At 41.1% G+C, this 22,110-nt stretch overlaps 1 protein-coding gene across 1 annotated transcript in view; it reads left to right on the plus strand.

Annotated features, from left to right (window-relative positions):
• Nucleotides 1–22,110, plus strand: part of LRRTM4 (leucine rich repeat transmembrane neuronal 4) — a gene marked incomplete at both ends in the record, with an annotated part of 221,127 nt that overhangs the window by 10,532 nt on the left and 188,485 nt on the right. Inside the window, one exon of the mRNA XM_079547499.1 lies at nucleotides 11,472–13,018. Coding sequence (XP_079403625.1) covers nucleotides 11,472–13,018 — 1,547 coding nt within the window. The remainder of the gene's footprint in view (nucleotides 1–11,471; nucleotides 13,019–22,110) is intronic.

The following is a 22,110-nucleotide window of genomic DNA, read 5'->3' on the forward strand; positions in this document are numbered from 1 at the left end:
AGCCGTGAGTAAAAGACGCGCTTGCTTTTTGTTTGCCTGTTTAAATCAGTTTAACTGTGCTAGCATACCTCTGTCCTCAGAGAGACCAGGTGTTACCTTAGTGGATTGTGACAACTTTTCACAGCGCCAGAATCCAGAAGATTCAGGAATCTTTGTGGGTCAGAAATGGCAGAAGCAGATTTGGATTGGATTGAGTGCATCGTGTCACTCAAGTACCAAAGAGTGGATGACTTTAAAGAACTGAGATGTATGCACATCCCCTCTCTGTCTGTCTCTGTCCTCCTGCACTTGCTACTGTGGCCACCCCAACACTGTTTTCTGGGACACTCTCCTAAAATAATTCAGGAAGGTATTGTCTAATTTCTTAAATGGCACTCATTTTCAAATACATTTCAAAATTCAATATAGATGTCTTAGAAATCATTAAATTGTGCCCCCATAATTACTGTTTTTGCTTGGAAAGTATCTCAAAAGGAGCCGTGTTTTGAAAGGCTTGCTAATTAACTTTATACAGATGTCTGCAGTCATCCTCATTTCAGTGGCATTGTACAAAGCATGTTAAGCAAAATCTGATGCGCAGTCTAGTTTGTGAAATACATACACCCATTTACATCCACAGACTCCTTTTCATCTGTGCACCTACTGTGCTTCAAATGTGAACACATCTGTCTCATTCAAAATGTGCCAGAACACAGAGAATTTGTACGCATTTTTAGCCTCTAGAATTTGCAAGCTCATTTTAGGAGAAGCTATTTGAAGATATTTACATGAAATCCAGACAGGCGAATTGGGAGTGTTAGTAACTTCCATTGGGGATAATGTTAAGTAATTTGAACGAGTGTCTGCTGGGGTAGTGGTGTAGTTGGGACAGAAGAGAATAAAGCTTGTGGCATTACAGGAAGACAACAAGATCCCAAATGTCTGTGCAAGATCTTATATGAGCAGGCTTTGTGCAATGATATTCCGTACTTAGAGCATGAACAGAACTTTCCCTTCATTCTCTGCGCTGAGAAACATAAATGTTTTACAGTATCTGAAATGCTTTGTATATCTGGAGGCGTGTGATGAATCCATGATCCTCCATCCAGTTATCTTCTTGGGTTCAAAATGTGGAATGGGGTTCCCTTCAAGCAGTGGATAGTTCCAGAAGTCTCTGATGGATAAGAGCGCTTCTTCACATTGAATCAGCAAAGAGCTGGGAAGAAATTTGCTTAAAGCTACAATTCCCATTAATGTGGACATGACTTGTCCCGATAACAATCTCTTAATGAAGTGCATAGTCAGTTCTGTGTTGAATAATTGTCCAGCTGGAATAGTCTCCTATTCGTGTTATTTTAATTAAATTTCTCTCTGCCTCAGTAGTGCTTGGGAATTGCATTGACACAGCCTTTCATAGGAGGTCACTGGTTTCAGTCCAGACTGCCTCAATTCCAGCTAGGGTTGACTAGTGGTAGTGTGATGCTGAGTATGGAAATTAGTTGGCCATCCTCCTTCAGAGTCTATGTGACAAATGCATGTGTTGCAAAAGCATCATCACAACTGAAAGTACTGTAAGTGGTTTCATTGACCTCTTCACCAGCTTTTGCAGATGAAACGGGCTTCTGTGCTCTTATTTTCTGAAATGAAGAACGTTGGTAGACAATATGGAAGTTTATTTTGTGGCTAGCTAATTGTGATGCTGCTGGGTGGAGAAAAATATATATATTGATACCCTGCTAATTTAGCACTTTTTAGATATAAAGAGAGGACGAAAAATAAGCATGTGATATTTCCTTAGTCTCTACTTAGCATTAGGGAAACCACAGAGAGATTACCAAGAAGCCTCTTTCCTTATCTCCAGCTTTCCCAACCCCCTCTGTTCTTGTCTTTGAGTTGTTTCTTGGAATTTGCACTTCTTCAGATTGATAGTGTTGTAAGTTTTCTCCTTGCTATACAAAAGCACTTTGCTGTGCTTAAGCAGTTTCCATGTGCTGTGTATAGAAGAGGAATGTAGAATGAAAATACACCTTTAGAGGGAAACTGATTGTATTTCATATTAAGACTATAGTTGAATGTAATTTATGCAGGGCTAACAAATGCTTAATAGCAATTGCATGCATGGTTTGTAGGTGTTAGAGATGGTTAAAGCATCATTATAAATCATATGTAAGACAGCAGCTGCCAATTATGAGAGTATTAACACATGTAGCAATATTGTATTAACCCTTCATAAACTTCCCAAAGTAGTAGCTCCTATAAAGGAAACTCAATTTTAGACTGAGCTTAGAAATAAAGTGAGCAGAACTGGACAAAGAAGGGAAGATCATTCAGATTGCAATAAGAAGTCTCGGTGAGATGTTTATTCTGCAGTTGATAAATGACTTCATTCAATTACATTAATATATATATTTTTAAGTCATCAGAAAGAAAATCTGCAGATTAATTCAGACTTTGAGGAAGCAGAGTAGACTCTGAGACTGATAATGTAATTGCACGGAAGTTTTGTTTGGAGTGCACAGATGACTCAAAGGCTTTGCACTTGCAATCAGAAGGTCCCACTCTTACTTGCTCCTCTCCACCTTTTCAAGTTTTTCTCTGGAGCACTGTGTTAATCGATCAAGTTCTTGTATTTAAAAAGTTCTTGCCACCCTCTCCAGCCTTCCTCTTCTACTCCTTTGTTGAAACAAAGAATAAAAAAAAAACCCTCTGAAAAGTCCATAGGAGTATGAAAGCAAGCGCTCTGGGACATAAAATGGGTTCTGTTACAATGGTATGGATATGTTTAGTAAATCTTGTCTTCATCTAAAAACTGTCCCTGTTTCTGTTCCTGAATGCCAACCTTGAAACATTTTCCCACTTCTGGAACATGAAAATGACCATGCATTAATGCAGCAAACTAATATTGCAAAGCTCAGATGTTTCCATCTTTAATAACATCAGAGATAAAGGCAAGTGACTTCTTAGCCTCCTGATGATTCCAAAGATTAAGCAAATTGTAGGACTTCAAATTTATTAACAATTGCCAGACCTGAATTACTTTTATTCAATTAAGTAACTTGAGGATCGTTTTCGATGGAAATGATGACCTTAAACACAGTCATTGTAGAAAGGAGGAATGAGATGTGGGTAAATGACATATTATTACATGCTTTAGCCTCGTCTTGAATGTAGTAAATGGCATCTAAGTGGAGAAATGTTTTACTAACAAGGATTATGGGTTTTTAGATATCTTCCAGACAGTTCTTTGATATACATTATATATACATAATATTATATAATATGATTTGATGCTTCCCTGACCAATAAATCAGGCTGGGAGAGGTGAGCGGCTTCTGCAGTAGGTACTCCAGCCTCGATCCAAGTCACCTCTCAAGGATCTGCTCACATTTAAAAACTTCAGGATGTTCTGACACTTTTAGGGGCTTTAAAAGGTTAGATGCCTTCAGGGATTCGGGCCATTACTCTCTTTCATAGTCCCATCTCTTTAGACAGTCAGGGTTCTTTCCAGAAAATATAGACAAGATTGGCAGGTGCCAAATGATGGGGGAATGGGAACGGTGAGTGAATATAAATGCTGAAGATTATCCATCTGATAGATAAAGCCTCAGGATTTAGCTAAACAGAAATTTACTTCGGTACTAACAGATGTCCAGATGTCCTTTGGGATGAATTCGTTTATTTAAATCCTATCTGTTTTAATGAAACCCTTTTGAAAAGCTGGAATGAAACTCCGACTTCGGTGCCCACTCATATGTCTGCTAAAGCCCAGCTGCTTGACAAAGGTGGTCCAACAAATGTGCTTCAGAGGGTTACCCAGTCATTGACCAACGCTTTGGTGTTGTCTTCAGTAGTCAAGAGCTTAGCAACTGCGTGTTCCTCCCTTCCACTGGCACTGCTGTTTTCTTTACCCACTGAATATCTTATCTGGATAATCCTCAGAGCAGTTTAATTTTGCTCAATTGGCCTGCAGTTATGAGAAACTGTAGGGGAAATCTTAGCGTGCTTAACGGAATGTTGCAATATATTATGAAGAAATAGAGAAATGTGATTAAAAGTTGATTTTCACAGGTGGGATTATTCTTGGCTTCTTATACCTAAATTATAGTGGTATCGCAATAATAACAGTGGTACTTTTGCTGTCAATCACAGGCAGTTAATGGGGAATATTTTTAAAGAATTTTTTTCTTTCCATTTTTAAAACTTAAAATGTTTCCTGTTGATAGTTTTCAAGAAATATTATGTCTGAAAAATCAAAACCTGGGTAGTTTTAACAGCAGTGTACAACAAAGTGCTTAAATAAAAGAGAACTTTGGAGTGTTTGCAAAATTTCATACTTGACACCTGAGGATGTGGGTATTTTCCAACAAATGTAGGAATTATTTTTTCAAAACTGGATTTTTATTTTTATTTTATTTTTTTTTTAAGCTTTTGTGGGAGACCTGAATTTAAAAAAACACACAAACAAACAAACAAAAAACTGAACAACTTTTGTAACTCAAATGAAATTTAACCAGAGGTCAGCGACAGGGCAAAACTACACAGTGCTCATCACCAAGATGCACTGATGCTATGTGCTGCGGTGGGGAGGATGTTTCATCTGGCCAAGGTTTTACAGCATGGTAAAGTCATTATGAAGATTCATTCCACTGAAAGGGAAGGAGTTGAGGATGTCCATCTATCTCAGTTCCTTTTCTTTTCTGAAGTCTGTCCCAGTATTAAAGTTTCACATTCTTGTTTCCTGCTATCTGCTAAGGACAGGCTTCTACATACTCTTAGAAAGCATTTCGTTTTCTGTTTTGTACAGTGGACTACATATCCACTTACCATGGATGGTGGTCAAACTGCCATAATTCCAATCATCGTTCATTTTCAGTCTCTCAAGCATCTTCAGTGTCTTCTGGTTTTATCATCCTGCCTGCAAATTCCAATCTGACATGTGATCCTGTAAATGGTTAGAAGTACAAACAGAGGAACTAGCATTTGGGTAGAAAAGCATGACTTCCTTTGAGGAGGAGTTCTGTTCTAGTTAATGTTAGATTATGACATTTCTGCACTGTTGGGCTGTCTGTTTATTTTTGGTTTGGGTTTCCTAAGGCTATTGACTGCTTCAAAAGCAATTAACGCTGAGGTTAGACATTTGTCATTAATCAGATAAATTTATAAATAAAAATACTTATTGGATGCCTGAGAAAAAAATTTATTAAATAAGACCTTAATTAGATGAAGAGGAAGTGCATGTTGCTGAATATGATATGTCTGTGAGAATGATGGTTTGAAAAAAGCCTTGAGGGCATCTAAAATGTGGATTAATGTAGGATCCAGTTTGGCTCTTAAGCACTTGGTCAGCAAAAATTTGGGGAGTGTTCTTGTCATGAATTTTATATAGAAAGCCAGACTGGATGACTGTAATTGTTCTTTTTGTGCCTGAAATCTCTAAATCTGCCTGAGAAGTCTAAATGATTTTGTAAAGCCTTGCAAATGCAACTTGAATGTAACTGAGTGGTTGAGTAGATCAAGGGGAAATAAAATGTACTGTTTGCTGCCTGAGCTGTGTAAACTTGGATCTGGCAGTACATGGACAGGCCAAAACACCTCTTGGGTTTGTTTATTCTTCTTGTGTCTTTCTATTGTGCAGGAGCAATGTAAACCTTGCAGGTCTCTGTACACAGAAAAAAAGAAATTGCCCAAAGAGCATAAGCTCCCTTCCTTTTTATAGTCATTCTACAACTCATATTACTAGGAAAACTTATTTATGGCTGTAAATTCCCATAAACCGGACAGCTAGTTTTCTAGGAAAGTGTAGCTGGGAGCTGCTCTTCCTTATAGGCAGGTGCTGAGGGCTGCTGGTGCATTTGGGAGTGTTGGTGTAGCATGTGAAGATAATTGATTATTAATTATTAAGCATTTGTGCATGGAAACAAAATGGAAAGCTGAATGTAAAGCTCAAAGCCAACATTCTAAGCATACCTGACAAATATGTATATAAAATTACAGCTGTTAGTATTGATCAAAATCATAACTAGACAAATGGAGGTTCATTATCATGGAAGAGATACTATAGATCCCATAGCACACAAACTTATCAGGATGGATAATTTATCTAGGTGAGTCGTGGTCAGGTGGCAGAAAACCGTGCCAGCTGGATGAGGATCAACCAAGCACTTAGAACATTTCAGGTTTCTCTTAGCTGTGTGTATCTCATTCCACTCACCACTCTAAAGAAATGGAATGAAACCAAAACACAAAATTCATCTTCCTTTATTCTGTGAGCTTTTTGAGTTTTTATTTTTTATTTTGTACCCGTTAGACTTATTTAGATTGACTGCAAATTTTCTGGGTTTTTTCCTTCTTTTGCCTCTTTTTTTGTTGGCACAGAAGACAATATAATATTTCTTTTATTAGAGAAAGAAGCAACCAAACAAAACCTACCAACCAGACAGAAAAAAAAAAACAACAACCTTGCTCAGTTAGAAATGAAAAATTTCTCTCTTACAATGCATGATATTTTCAGTTATGGCATCAGAAGATCTTCATGAAAGTAAAATTCATTAGAACTTTTTGTAGGAATGGGGTTTTTTGGAGTCTCAGTGAGTGCGTAGCAGCAGGACAGCTTATGGCAATGCTGCTTCAGCTCATGTAAGATCAAAGGATCCAGGAATCCGGGAAAAGGCATCCCCTGCAAATCTGTATGGTGTCTGTAGACATCGCTCTGCTCGGTTCATTCTGAAATCTGGCAGAGTTTCAAATGGACTCTTCCTGGAGAACCATCAACATAAGGTTATAATAGCTGCACACTTCAGCTTTTACCTTTATTAGGAAATTGTATCATGAATAAATATGAATGCTGGCTAAAATGGTACTGGCTATAATGCAGACGTAGCTAATACAGACATGGAAGAAGTACTTTCAACATCATTTATGATAATTAAGCACTGAATCTTGTTTGAGGAAGGTGTGAGTATTGCTCGCCAATTCAGAGTAAAAATAGTGATTAATTATATTTTCCTTATGCAAATCTGTCTCTGGCCAGCACGGGTTGCTGTCTGGATAGAGGTATAGGAGAGGGGGAAGTCAGCTTCTAGGCATGTTTTTATGCATTTATTTGTTTTTAAAAGGAGATGAAGCGGCCTGGAGTTTTACACAGTTTTCATTTTTTGTCATATTGGTGTGGAGCAACTGCTGGATGTAGGCAGAAACCTCAAGTGGAATGAGCTGTTAAATCATAAGGGGGCAATAGTTAAAAAACACTCAAAACAGGAATAACATAGGATCACTCAATGAAAATCAACAGCAAACACTTTGAGCATATTTATCATCTAAATAAAAGATTTGAGCTGGGAATTGCTTTTAAAATACCTGATGTCTGCGTAGCACAGGGAGAGGGGAGCAGCTGGGCAGACAGCACAGTTAAATAAGCTTTAGGAACCGATGGATCCATTCTATGGTAAATGACAGTTTTCTTTTTCTTTTCTTTTCTTTTCTTTTCTTTTCTTTTCTTTTCTTTTCTTTTCTTTTCTTTTCTTTTCTTTTCTTTTCTTTTCTTTTCTTTTCTTTTCTTTTCTTTTCTTTTCTTTTCTTTTCTTTTCTTTTCTTTTCTTTTCTTTTCTTTTCTTTTCTTTTCTTTTCTTTTCTTTTCTTTTCTTTTCTTTTCTTTTCTTTTCTTTTCTTTTCTTTTCTTTTCTTTTCTTTTCTTTTTTTTTTTGTATCCCAGGTTAAAAGTATTGGGGGACAGTCCAGTGCTGCCCTCTGAGATGGCTTTGAAACCCCAGAAGTCACGTCTGTGTTTGCATGAGCATCCATTGAGAGGTCTGTTTGCTGCTTGTGGTTAATGGGGCCAAACAGCAGCAGGTGAAAGCACTCTGCGTGGTTCCTCACTGTCTCCAGATCCCTTTGGCTGAGGGAGAATTGACTCCAGCCCAGGTCAACTTGCCAGACAAATAGCAGAAGGTGAAGTGCAGCGGAAGCATCGCGTCTTGGATCCCAGCACAGGGCTGGAGCCTGCTGACATCCTGAGCAGTATGAGAAGTCACTGCCTGGGAGCTGGGGGAGGCCAAGGGGGATGAATTCAGGAGAGAAAAAAGGTGAATTCTGCACCATCAGCTTTGTGTTCTCAAAGTTGTTGCTTTGTTCATCATTGCTGATGGAAAAGAATCAACAGTTCAACTCTTTAAAAAAGGGACACCAGGCTGTTTTCAGTGTGTTTACACTTGGATTTGCTGCATGTAACTGAATTCCTTATATGTGGATGATTAGTTTGTGTGTTTCCTGTTTCCCCTTGCCCTTAACATGACTTTCACTTTGAATCTGCAGGCATCCCTTTTCCTGTGCTCACCCAGAGAACGCAGGAAAATAAAATCAGCGTGGAGTGTGCTGAAGAAAAATATCCAGGTCAGGTGGATTAGAAAGAGATCCGGTACCAAATACATGGGGACCAGGTGTTGTTTTTTCAATGCTCTGTGCTCATTGCAAGAAAATCCACCCCATAAACATTGAACAATAGAGGGAAGGCAGAAGGGTCCGGGGAGGGATGGTGGTAAGCGAGGCAATGCTGTATCTTTAATTTTCTTTTCTGAAGGAAGAAAGTCTGCATAGCAATGACAGGAGCACTTGTTCATGCCTTTAATGTGTGATCTGTTTTCTCCAGTGGAGGGCACTCAGTGTATCACAAACTAGAACATTAGCACCAACAAGCTCCAAAGCATCATCACTCTCTGGAAAGCCTTCTGAATTAGACAGGAGCTGCCTCTCAGCACAGCTACAAAACACTTTAAACCTGACCAGCTAAATGGATAAAGCTATCCTGCACAGTCTTTAACTGGGGGGTTACACGGCACGGGAGGCCTGCCTGCTTCGGGAGCTGGGAGCTGGAGATGGATTGCTGTGTCTGGGAATGGCAAAAGGCAGCAGAATGAGAGATGCTAGGTACCGGCAAAGCTTTTTTTTTTCTTTTCTTTTTTTTTTCTTCTCGTTTCTCCCAGAGAAGTTGCTTTACCTTCGCGGTATGCTGTAGCTTTTCCTTGCAGATTGCCACTTAATGCTGATGGTTCTCTGATGACTTACACAATGGCTCTCAGAGCTTAGAGTCCCTCCCTACCCCCCCCCCGCCCCCCCCACCTCTTACAGACTCCCCCCCATCCTTCGTCCTGTCTTCCCCACCCCCAGCCCCTTCCCTCTCCCTTTCCTTCCTCATCCCCAAAATTCTTGCTTGTCCTCTCTAGGGAACTTTGTGTGGGGCTCTGGCATGCACGCTGGATGGCGGTGATGCGAGCGGCAGCCGTGCTGTGACATGAAGATTTTGATGGTTTAAGGAAAAGAGCAGTTTTAAAAAGAAGAGAGAGGCAAAGGGGAAAAAGGCAAAAAGGGGAAGAGAGAGCGAAGAAAACAGCTGGCGAGAGGAAGAGGAGGACGTTTGTTGGTGACAAAAGGATGGGTAAGTGAACTTTTCTTGCTTGTTTGTCAGCACAGCTGCAGCTGTGTGGCATATTTTTTGTTCAGTTGGATTATTAGCTGTTCGGGAGGGGAAAACAGCCTAACCAGCAGCGCATTCCTGTGCCAGGTGACTCATTGTACTCATTGCTATTGTATTTTTAGATCATGCATTCACCCCCCCACACCCTCCCACCAAACGCACACACCTTTCCTCCTGCAGTGGTTTCATATGTAATTAATGTGTGCATGCATGCATGGGGTGAAGGGCTGTACGTTCCTGTCTGTCCAACCACCCACACACCTGCACACATGATGCACAGAGGTACATGCATGCGTGAGGCAGCCCGCACCACATCTCTTCTGGGTTTCTATTCCTATTCCATGAGCCTGTAGTGGCATTATTCGGGCTGTCAGAATGGACTGTTAACACTTTGTGGTTAGGTGGGAAACCAAAGGGAAGGGGTTGATTTGGTTCTATAGGTGGTTCTGAAAAGATGCGCCCTAATACCGCTGCTGGATTTCCAGCAGTCATTTGCCAGTCTTATTTTTTCAAGTGTGACAGGTTTATTTCCCTCCCTCCTTCTTCCCCCCCCCACCCCCAACCCCCAAGTCTGTAACAGCAAGAACATATTTCTAGCTGGCTGCTGCTGACACATAGGCAGCAGCAAAAAAATGAGAATTTAAATTAAAAATCCAACCTTAAAGTGAAAGGCAGAGATGCATAGTCAGGGGCGTGTTAGATGAGGAATTATTTTGTAGCTTGCCCCCTTGGTTTAAAAGCAGATGAAATAACTGCAATACAAGGGTGGTTTTCTGTATGTGACAAATAATGAGGTGATTATTTATCAAGGAGATACTGGCCGTTAGAATATTTCCTATTGGAAGAATGTATCTTAATTCCTAGTAAGATTGCAACTCTGGACACAGAGGCATCAGTCCTAAAATCACTGCAGGCTGAGGAGAGCGTGCGTATGTGCTGGGGACTCTGACAGCCCCCTGCAGCCCCTTCCATAATTATTCAGAGAATGTAGAAAATAGCACTGTGGCCATGCAATGATATCTGTTCTACAGGAGAATTTTGACATCTGAAACACAGAATCTTAATATGAGTAGGGCTCGGGAAAAGAGACAGCAGCTACGATACAGGAATTCCCCCTTAAACTTTGGGTGTATTGCTGCTCTAAAGGCAGTGTTTATATGTAAGTATTTCTATGTATATTTTCACAGAGGATATGCAATGAATGTATACCAAAAATAGGAAGTGCTTAGGTATTCACCCCTCCGTGTAGATAACTTTAAGGCAGTAAGTGTTAAGGCAGTGACTCATTTTAAATAAATGTCTCCTAACATTACCTTGTTACTCAGGTCCCATGCTAGCATTTTATAGTAATACTTCCCAATATGATTGAACTTTGTTTCTGTGCATTTCTGTGCATTTAAGGTACATGGAAATTAATGAACAAGTGAAACCTACTCTCAAATATAATTACTAAGTGTGAAAAGTAAAGCCTACAATTTTTAGTTTTACAACAAATGGGTGCATTAAAGACGGATCAAACTTTATGATAAGTAGATTCCTCACTTTTTGGGAGAACTGAACTTGCAACTGCTTTTATCAGGGAACATATTTAGCACCATGTAAATGCCAGAAGCTTTGCCTCATTTCCTTCCCAGCACTATGGAGCATTCAGCACAGTGACTTGACAAATATGTTTATTGTTAAAATCCCAGCATCTAGCGATAAGGATATACCAGCAGCCCTGAGAGATGATGTACAGGAGAACAGCAAATAGAGAATGGGCTCTTGGTCCTTCTAAGGGCTCATAAATCACACACAAGTAATTGAATAACGAGAGTAGTGCCGGTGATGGTGCAGGTAGGAGAGATGGCAAGCAAAGGCATTTATACAACCAAAAGTGCAAGCCAGGACACAAACAGGTTGTCTTCAAAACCCACTGCTTCACTAAGGCTTTATCAGAAGCCCCATGGATGTTACAAACCCATTGGTGAATTATTTGGGTAGCTTTACAATGCACTTTTTTTTTTTCTTTTTAATATTTTAGGTTTCCATTTAATTAAGCAGCTGAGGGGCATGAGTGTGGTGTTAGTGCTACTTCCTGTGGTGCTGCTTGTTGTGCTTGCGGGGGCTCAGCGAGCTTGCCCCAAGAACTGCAGATGCGATGGCAAGATTGTGTACTGCGAATCTCACGCGTTCAGAGACATCCCTCAGAATATTTCTGGAGGGTCTCAAGGCTTATCATTGCGGTACAACAGCATTCAGAAGCTTAAATCAAATCAGTTTGCGGGCCTCAATCAGCTCATATGGCTTTATCTTGACCATAATTACATCAACTCCGTGGATGAGGATGCATTTCAGGGGATCCGCAGGCTGAAGGAATTAATTCTGAGCTCCAACAAAATTACCCATCTGCACAACAAAACGTTTCACCCAGTCCCCAACCTCCGCAACCTGGACCTCTCGTACAACAAGTTGCAGGTGCTGCAGTCTGAGCAGTTCAAAGGCCTTCGTAAGCTCTTGATCTTGCATTTGCGGTCTAACTCGCTGAAATCCGTCCCGATCCGAGTTTTCCAAGACTGCCGTAACCTCGATTTTCTGGATTTGGGCTACAATCGCCTGCGGAGCTTATCCCGAAATGCTTTCGCTGGCCTTTTGAAGTTGACGGAGCTCCATTTGGAGCACAACCAGTTTTCTAAGATCAATTTCGCCCACTTCCCACGCCTCTTCAACCTTCGCTCAATTTACTTGCAGTGGAATAGGATCCGGTCTATCAGCCAAGGGTTAACGTGGACTTGGAGTTCCTTGCACAACTTGGATTTATCAGGAAATGACATTACAGGGATAGAGCCTGGGACGTTCCAGTGCCTCCCCAACCTACAAAAGTTGAACCTGGATTCCAACAAACTCACCAACATCTCTCAGGAGACCATCAATACATGGATCTCACTCATCTCCATCACTCTATCCGGAAATATGTGGGAATGTACTCGAAGCATTTGCCCTCTGTTCACTTGGCTTAAGAATTTCAAGGGAAATAAAGAAACCACTATGATATGTGCAGGCCCTAAACAAATCCAGGGTGAAAAAGTGAGCGATGCTGTGGAGACATACAATATCTGTGCCGAAATCCAGGTGGTGGTTACTGAAAGATCATATCAGGCTCCCAAAACCCCCCAGAGACCTGTCTTTATTCCTAAGCCTACTGTTTCCAAACTTGAAAGCAATCAGCCAACGTCTGTGGTGCCAAGCCCCTCCACTGACCTCCCAACACCTGCAGTGGAACCCGAATACGAGCACGTTTCCTTTCACAAAATCATTGCTGGGAGCGTGGCCCTCTTTCTTTCCGTGGCCATGATTTTGTTGGTTATCTACGTGTCATGGAAGCGCTATCCAGCCAGCATGAAGCAGCTCCAGCAGCACTCACTCATGAAGAGGCGCAGGAAAAAGGCCAGGGAGTCTGAAAGGCAAATGAACTCCCCTTTACAGGAGTATTACGTGGACTACAAGCCAACAAACTCTGAGACCATGGATGTATCCGTTAATGGATCTGGGCCCTGCACGTATACCATCTCTGGCTCCAGGGAATGTGAGGTATGAACCATGATCCTCCTAAAACCATTTCTGCTGCTGGGAAGGAGAGGTAAATGTTTGAAGCTCTTGAGGTGTCTCTAAATGCTAGAAAGATTAATGAGGTTTTTTTTCGCTTTGGGGTTTGCTCAGCATGCAAGGTTATCTCATTAAATTGTAGCAATCAGGGAAGTGACAGTGATTATTTTTGAACAATTCAGACTTAAAGTAGAATTAGTGTAAGATGAAGTAAACACCTATGATAAAAGAGAGGTGCATTATCCCCCTCTCATCTGCACCTATTTAATTATCGGTGGTAGCATGAGGCCCATCTTTCCTGTATTGCTAGAGGCAGAGAAGTTTAAGAACCTTTCTGTTTCAAAAATAAGCATGGAGTCCTCTCTGCTCCAGACCCCATATCACATCTTGGGGGTTTTCTGATGCGTTTAGTGATAATGCCAAAGCTTTTCTGCATTTTCTGTCTGATTCAGGGGGTAAACCTGGAAACAACAAGACTGCAGCACAGGTTTGGGTTGAGCATTTACTTGTTTGATAGATAACCAGGAAGATCCATGCTTCTTCATTAGCTTATTGTAGATTTCAGCCTTGCAAAGGCCCCAGCTTAAACATCTGCAAATATGTGAGTTTGAGAGAGGGATTTTCTCTTGGTTTTTCTATTTTAGTGAAAACTTTCAGATGCTTGGTGAAGGTTTAGCTTGAGATACAGCTCTAGTGAAGACAGTAGTTGCATGCATTTAAGGATGCAGTATAATTTTGATTTAGTAAGTATGTGAGAAATACAAATAAGAAAAGCTGTTGATGTTTCTTTGCTCTGTTGTTAAGCTTTGGCTAGAAAATGCTGTAGTTTTTTGTTGCTGCGTTGTCATTGACACTATTTAATATGTATGTAAGAAACGATTTTACTTGTGAATATAATTGCTTATTTATTCCTGATGAGGAGGATTTCCATGGTTACATTTCGGTACTCGTTACTTAACTTTGTACGTGATTAGGAGGTCATGGTGGATTTTGGTTCCCTGGTTGTGGTTATCCTACCTGAATACACTGTCAGTGTGCCTGCTGACATTCAATCATATCTTTTTATGCACATTGAATAGGCTATGGTAGATTTTGAGCAGTGAGGTAGTCTGAAAGGTGTGTTAAAGTTGAGCAGTGCTCAGCAGGCTGAGATTCTTGGATCCCCATTTTTGAAAATTGGATGTTTTGTACTTTCAGAAAATAGGGCTTCTGTATGATGTCTGGTATTTGGCACCTGAAATCACTATCTGAGTTTGGACCGCAGAACTAAGGGGAAGCAAAAATAGAGATGATTTGGGGTCTGGAGCATTGCCTTCAGAAAGGGAAAAGCACCTATCGTGCCCTTGTCATTTCCACTAGCATTATGTGAATCAATGTGTGCTTTGGCTTCTTCTTTTCTGTTAGCAGTGCAAATAGAAATAAAAAGATGCTAACAAAGTTATTGTGAATTTTCACCAGCTGTCACAAGGAGCATTAATTTCACCTGAAAGGCTGCCTTGTTTTCCTGCTCAAGTTTAACACCACTAAAATGTCATTAGCTTCAGTATGGAGCTGTTTAATTTAAAGATGGTTTGGAGGACAGTTGAATCCCTGTGTCATATCCAAAAGTGCACGTAATGAAACCATCGTAAGGAAATTCGGATCGTAATTATAATGCACAGAAGATAAGGGGACACCTGCTGCTGTTTGGGAGGCTGAAATCCAAATAATTTGGATTATGGGAGATAAATAAATAGGTAGAAAGACCTACCAGGTCTGGTAACCGAAGGTCAGTATGGCATAATTTCTTCCTGCTGCTGCTGAGTGTTAGGCACAGCTTTAAACACAAGGGGACCCCAGCTCACCTGGTTTCCAGGTGCTGTTGCAGTGCCATAGCAGTTTGATTCAGCTGCTGCTCAGGTTAAGTTACACTGGCTCACAAGTTTGCAGAAGTCAGGCTATTTATCCTATTATCATTGGGATTCCTCGTTGTGGTGTAAATTCAGGAAGCCTGTTCTGAATGCAGTAGTGCTGGGACTGGGAGAACATATGCTCTGTATCTGCATGGTATTAATTATGCGTTGGCTATTAGCACAGAGGACTGGAGGAGACAGAAAGCAGCAGATCACTGAAGACACATGTAGCAGCCATAAGCCCCCACTGAAATACTATCTTCAGCTTGGATTTAACATCCTTCGTCTCCATAGCTACAAGGTTCCACTTGTGAAAGGACACATATTCACTGTGCAGTACTTAGGAATGGTAAGAAAAAAATCCCTGTAGTATCTTCAGCAATGGAAAGGCTTAATGTTGCGGTGAAGGGAGGAAGAAAATGGAATATTTTGTTATCAATTTTTAATTTACCCAGATGCACCCGCTTGTGGGAAAACTATTACTAAAACTATTGCTTTGGACTTCGGACAAGTGAGACAGCTCAGGCTCATCCTCCCACGGGTCTGACTTGCTAATTCATTGGGCTCAGGCCAAGGTTTCCCCCAAAACAGGAACATGTAGAGGGAGAAGAGTACCTGGTTATCAAAATGAAAGCAGAGCAGTTGTCAGCATCAATTACTTAAGGTTCTATCGATTTTACTTCATTAATATTTTTCATATCAATATCTGCTCTCACACGCCAACCCCTACACACCTTGAAGCACCGTGGATGTCTAAAACCTGCATATCTTTCTGCGAAGGGTTAATGGGTTAATTAGTTATGGGTTAATTCTGTGTTAACCTAGGAAAGAATATGCCTGAGTGCATTCCTCTGTTGGAAGCTGGTGATAATGGATGTTCCTGTGTGCAGCCTAGGGCTGTGCTGGACACAGCCATTACTGTCACAGCTCTGAATTTGTTTTTCAAGTATCCAGCTCTTTTCATATGTTGCCACCATCTTTCCATGGCAGAACTGGCCTTGGAGTAGCATGTTTAGGCATTCACACAGGTTCATTTTTTAACAGCAGCTGCACGTGTGAGTAAGTGGTGGTGGTGGTTGTTCTGAGTTCAGCAAGATGCCTTGGCTGCACCAAAGCAACATGAGTGTGCGGGAGCTGCCCTGTGTTGGGTCATTATCTGCAAGCAGTGGGTGCCAGGGGCAATTTGCAAGGCTGCTTTTAACCCTGTGCTTTATGAATTATTTCTTGTACTACAGAGGCACAGCCAAAGTCAGGCTTGCTGTAAATGGAAGCAACTCTCTTGGCATCAGTGGGATTATAATCACTGACACCTGGCCCATGGTATTCTATTTAGTCTATTGGCAAAGCTTTCTAAAATAACTGGATGCTCATGATTTTGGCTCTCACCATCCAGTTAGCAGACTGCTGCTATCACGTTTTGGTATTTGCTTTGTGCTTGTGCTTCTTATTCCCTCTCTCTGTCATGTTTATTTGTACATTTGCTGAAGATCATGGAGCATAAAAAGCAATTTTATAAACCAAGCTAGAATGATGTGTTTCATACATAGCACACAGAATATCCACATATAGCACACTATGTGGGGAGAAGGAACATCACTCCATAAATATTTCCTCCTTTCTGCTAGGTTTTTCCTCTTCTGTTTCTCAGGCTGGCTGCTACTGAACAATCAACTACCAACCAACCAACCAAGTGAACATCTTTTCCATGTTAGCTGAGTACAGTTGATGTGAAACCCTTTGAGAGACAATTGACACAGACTCTGCAGTGTTGCTCTTTACACTTTCATGTCTCCATGTCTAACCATACCCCAGAGTTTGACAAACAAGCCCACCTGTTCACATACAAGAATGTCTCTGCTGTGATGCTTCTATGTTTTTCATTGGAGTGAAAACCAGGGCAGTTGTCACTTGCATTCATACTTGCTAAATCAGTTGCGCAAAGCTGTGTTTGCTTTGAATTCTGCTTGCTCCCCTCTTGCCAGTGGGAAGAAATAGATTGGTAGAGAAATATAACATATGCAAACATATTGGGCTACTGTTGACCTCTTCTTTTTGAGCCTAATTTAAAAGGAAAAGCTGACATGCCACTGTTGATTATCATATATTTATTAAACATCATACTGTGTTGTTTGCAGGAAGATGCAAAAAGGAAAAAAAAAAAAAAAAAAAAAAAAAGAAGAAGTCTTCTCTTTCCAGATGCTTGTTAGCCCAAGATTCCAGCTCTGGAAAGGTGGTTCTGTAACTCATTTTGGAAAGGATGTCCAGGATCTAAGCAAGATCTTATGGGACATGGTAGCCTCAGGGGAGAGAAGTCACTCAGTAGTTTGGCAGAGTGGTGGGTTTTGTTTGTCTTTTGTGTGTGTGTGTTTTTTAAGAACATTGACAGTATTCCCTTTGGTCTTACATTCACTTAAAGAAAATTTAGCAGAGGCTTAAGTTTTTACGTGATCTGGTGTAATGTAAAAGGAAGGTGATTTGATTTTCCAGGTAGTGCAAAGCAAAGAGAAGAACATGGCAAGTGGGAAGCAGTGACTGTTGGTTCCAAAGCCTATTGCCCTCATTTTAGGAGCTAAGGAGGAGGAGTCCTTAGTCCTCCTAGGAGGAAGTTCCAGTCGTTTTTTTTTTTTCTAATGACTGCATTTAGGAAAGCTGTAGGATGGCCCATGTTAATTGAGCTCTCTCGTATCCTTTGGTGCTTTGGCTCTTCCTCCACCTCTCTGTGATTATCAGTGGGCCTTAAGTTCCTGCTTGAAATGCAATGAAACTTTGTCACAAGCTCTGTTGTAGAAATTAGGCAAAGACTGAAGTAATAGTGGATTTCCTCCCTGCAGTGTCTCTGAAATATGTCAGAAGTGGGTCAGAGGAGAAACCTCTTAGGCGCAGGGCCAGTGAGAGGTTTGAGCAGGAGGTAAATTTTGGAAATATCTTCAGGATTAGGTCCAAAGGTAGAAATGCGTGTTTGTTAACATCGGTCTGTGTTAACTCCCGCAGCCTTCCACATACTGCTCTTATTTGTGGTTGCAAGCATAGTGTCAGTATGCTGGAGGTTGTGCTACAGAAGCACTAAGTAATGTAGTCATAACTGCATAGGGGCAAATTTTCTAGGGCTCAGCACTTGCAAAGCGTGAGACTTCCCAAACATATTACCAAAATGCCTGCCTGTATTTCCGGGAGAGCTCAGCCAGCTGCACATCAGCAGCAATTGAGATGCTGGTCGTGAATTTGAAAAGGGAGCTGCAGGAGGTTGCTGAGCACTTCTGAAAGTCTTACTCAATCCGTATTCAGGTGTCTGGTTGGGAATTTAGCTGATCTGAGATCTGCTCTTACAATGTGTGTTCTGCCGAGAGCTCGCTCTGAGATAAAGCAAGAAATTAGTGGCAGAGGAAGAAGCTGAGCCCATATCTCCCAATTTTCACTTAGGCTTGGAACTTTCCTGTGTTCCAGCATTGCATTTGTTCTACTATATCTCATCCAGGCTGACAGCTAATTGACAGAACTCTGAAATTGCACCGAGGATGCGCGCTCTTCATACAGACATATCCAACAGAATGGCATCCTCCCTGACCCCCATCACCTCTTCTTCCCTTTATTTTGCCAAAAACCAGTTTGTGTTATGCACGGTGAGGAGTGACAGAACTGCACTGTAAAAGCTTTGTACAAGAGAAGAAAATAATTGTATTTCTTTTATAATCATTGCTCAGGCTTTGTGAAGGATTCCTACGTGGCTGGAATTGTGACAGATGCAATTTACCCTCTCCATCTCTCCTTTTTTCTCACCCCTTCTTCTGCTTCTGCTTGAGCTCTGTGATGTGCTGCCAGTATTTTAAGGAGGGGAAAAAAAATCAATTTTAGTCCATTATGTAGCTCATGCCAGGAGGGAGAATGCTAGCAGAGACAGGGAGAAATCTGTCGAACCCGTTCATTTGTTTCTTCTTTTAAATACACACGAACACACACAAAAATCTCACTTGAAAGGAAGCAAACAGCCTTGTTAGTAAGTATCCTGCTGCTGGAAATGTTCCTTGAGCTCCCCTCTAGAAAAACAGTGCTGACTTGGTTCTTGACATTGAGACCTTACTTATGCCATCCAACGCAGAGCCAGTGGAGCAAGGCTGGGTGCTGGATGAGAGCTGTGCACTTGGCTCTGCTTCTTGTTTCTAGATGCATCCATGTTTGAAGGCAGTCTGATGCTGCTAGAAGCAACCCACTGTGTTACTGCCGCTAAGGTAGATCCACAGGTTATTTTCAGGAGATTGCCTGTGTTGCTAGCAAGACCTGCTTGGCAGAGAGAAGTGGACAGGTCTCTGTCATGTTCTCCTTGTAAATATTTTGATGTGTAAAATTCCCTTGTTATTGTGTTCTGGTATTTGGCCACTGCAAGCCAAGTATATGGGACTGAACGCAGATGGGCTGCAGCTGTAAACATTTTTGACACTAATCAGATTTTATCACATCTGCCTGTTGTGGAGCCAAATAAGCTTGGATTGCTTGTACATCTCTGTCTTACATCTGTCTCACATAAAAAAGATGACTGAGTCAATTCCTAGCAATCTCCTGGGGGTTGTACATACTTTGTAGGAGCTAGGAGATGCTGTTGTTGGAGACACTGGTGTCCCTGGAGACACTCAGGGTCAGACTGGACCTGGCACTGGGCAGCTTGATAGAGCTGTAGGTGTTCCTGTTTGTTGAAGAAGAGTTGGACCAGATGGCCTTTAAGGGTCCCTTCCAACTCAAAAAATTCTATGATTCTATCACACTGTGTATGGAATGGTGCAGGAGGGTGTGACTTTGAGAATATTGGCTTCTTGGCCTGATGAATCTGTTTTCTCATTGCCTTTTTTAGCCATGTAAGGGTGCAGGAGGATCAGAATGTTCTTGCCTGTAGATGTAGCAGCCATCCAGCTGCCATGGAAGTCTTTCTACCTGCAAGAGCAGGAAAGGCCATAAAGGGCAGGAAATGCTGATCAGCTGAGATCTCTCACTCCCATGGTATATTAATACAGCAAAATCCACATCCTTGTTTCACAGTTCCAGCATTTTACTTCAAATTTATTATTTTGGAGATACATTTGTTATTTGAGATATATTTGTTAGATATATTTAAATGCTGTTGGTGAGGACACGAGAAGTTCATGAATGTAAGCAAGCCAGAAAGGCTTTCTTGGAAAGCTCCATGTCAGTGGGCACCATCCTATGGAAAATGATAGGACCTTGTGAGGGAGGGTGTGAACTTATCTTTTTTTTTTTATCCTTACGGCAAAAAAGAGAGGGTTTTGTTGTTTTTGTTTGTTTGTTTTTTTCACAGTATCTTTCATTTGTAGACCTCCAAACTCATTGGATAAGTAACATCATTCTAATTTTTAGTTACTGCATCACCCAGATTGCAATCTTATGCAACAGCTCCTTGCTGCTACAGTTCCATTCTTTTTCCCCTTTCCCTGTCACTGCTATTGTCTGATTTCCTCTGAAATACAGAAAAAAAAACAGAAGCAAAAATAGTCTTTCTGCTGTTAGCCTATGGGGAAAAGTAGCATGATCGGTTTGTTGATGATCAGAGGTGGAATTTTGCTGTTGTGTTCTTGTACAGCTATGTGCTCTGTGTAGACCTAAATAGGGAAAGACTGACTTTAATAAATGAGTCTTGATTTTGATACTGAAATTTCTGAATTATTTTGTCATGTAACAGTATTTGCTATTTTGTGTCTGCAGCTGCACTGCAAAAGTGTTATATCAGGAGAAAAATTATGTTTTTTTAAAACTCAGTGCCTGCTAAATCTATTGTGGGAATGTGGCATGTCCTTCATTGCAACAGGCAGAGCTTAGAAATTATGTTGTGTGCAAAGATCTTTTGGTACATTCAGCATTGGGTCTGTGTGCAGTGCTTCCTATTGCATACAGATATAAATACGTGTTGCAGTAGAAGAAATATTTATCTCTGATTCTTAAAAGACAATGAAAGAACTAGCTTTAAAGCAGAAGGTTCGTTATTGTTGTTCTTTGCAAACAAATACATTGGCATATTTCCTTTCTCATATGGAAGAAGTAGGCTTTTCCTGTATATTACTCTTATTTTAATCCAATTTAGAAGCAATCAATAACAGAAAGTGAAGGAAGGTAAACTCACTGTAAGGGTATTATTACTACTACAGATATTTGTGTTTGAGCAGCAGCTGTGACAACTCCCAAGTTCAATCACCGTATGGAAATATTGAAGGAAGTAGTCCTCACTGGGAAGAATTGGACCCAGTGTGTAATCCATAGAGGTTTGGCACAGAAAGAGGCAACAGAGGCACAAGGAGCAATTTATTTTCCAATGAGTTCATAGCATTATGGAATGGTTTGGCTTAGATGGGACCTTAAAGATTGTCCAGTTCCATCCCCTGCCATGAGCTGTTTGTTCCCCACCAGCTCAGGCTGCCCAGGGCCCCATCCATGACCTTGGGCACCTCCAGGGATGGGGCATGAACAGCTCTGGGTGCCTCATCACCCACTGAGGACTGAAATCCAGGTTGTAAGAAACCTCTGGCTGTATCCTGTTTATTGAATGACTCCAAATGCCAGTCTTGTGTGGGGAAAAGCTGTCCTGTGATTGCACTGTGCCAAGAATGAAGCCCCCTCCTGTGCATTGGGCCAGTGGAGGACCCATTTATCTCTGAGAACAAGCTCCCTATGAAGAGGTCAGGCTCACTCTTGGTGACTTGCACTTTCATGCATCCTAGCTCCGCTTTTTGTCAAACTTTTCTAATGCATACTGTAGCTTTGATGAATAGACTCAAGTTGTGTTTTTGCTCATTTTCAAACTCCGTTCTCATTAAAAACCAGCTTCTTCTTCTGCATGATGGCCTTTGAAACCCCAGATGATTCTTCACTGCTCTCATCTTTCACTAACACATCCATTTGGATTATCTTTCTGCCGTGATGGATGCTTTAAGGGGAACCAACAAGGCCATCAAATTCTTGCCCTGGTTCAACTAGCATTTGTTAATGTTCTAAATCATCTTGGGCCTGAAATGTGCTACTTCTTAAATTTAGAACGATGTGACTGCCTGAAGCTTCTCCGTGTGTTAATTAAATTATCGTAATTGTGGTTTCTTGAGACTGACAGGTTATAAATAGCTTTTCTTCCCCCCCCCCCCCCCCCCCCAGTAATTCGGTATGAATGACAGGCAAAACCCACTGTTGTTC

Source organism: Tetrao urogallus, assembly GCF_951394365.1.
Source record: "Tetrao urogallus genome assembly, chromosome: 27".
Taxonomy (NCBI): domain Eukaryota; kingdom Metazoa; phylum Chordata; class Aves; order Galliformes; family Phasianidae; genus Tetrao; species Tetrao urogallus.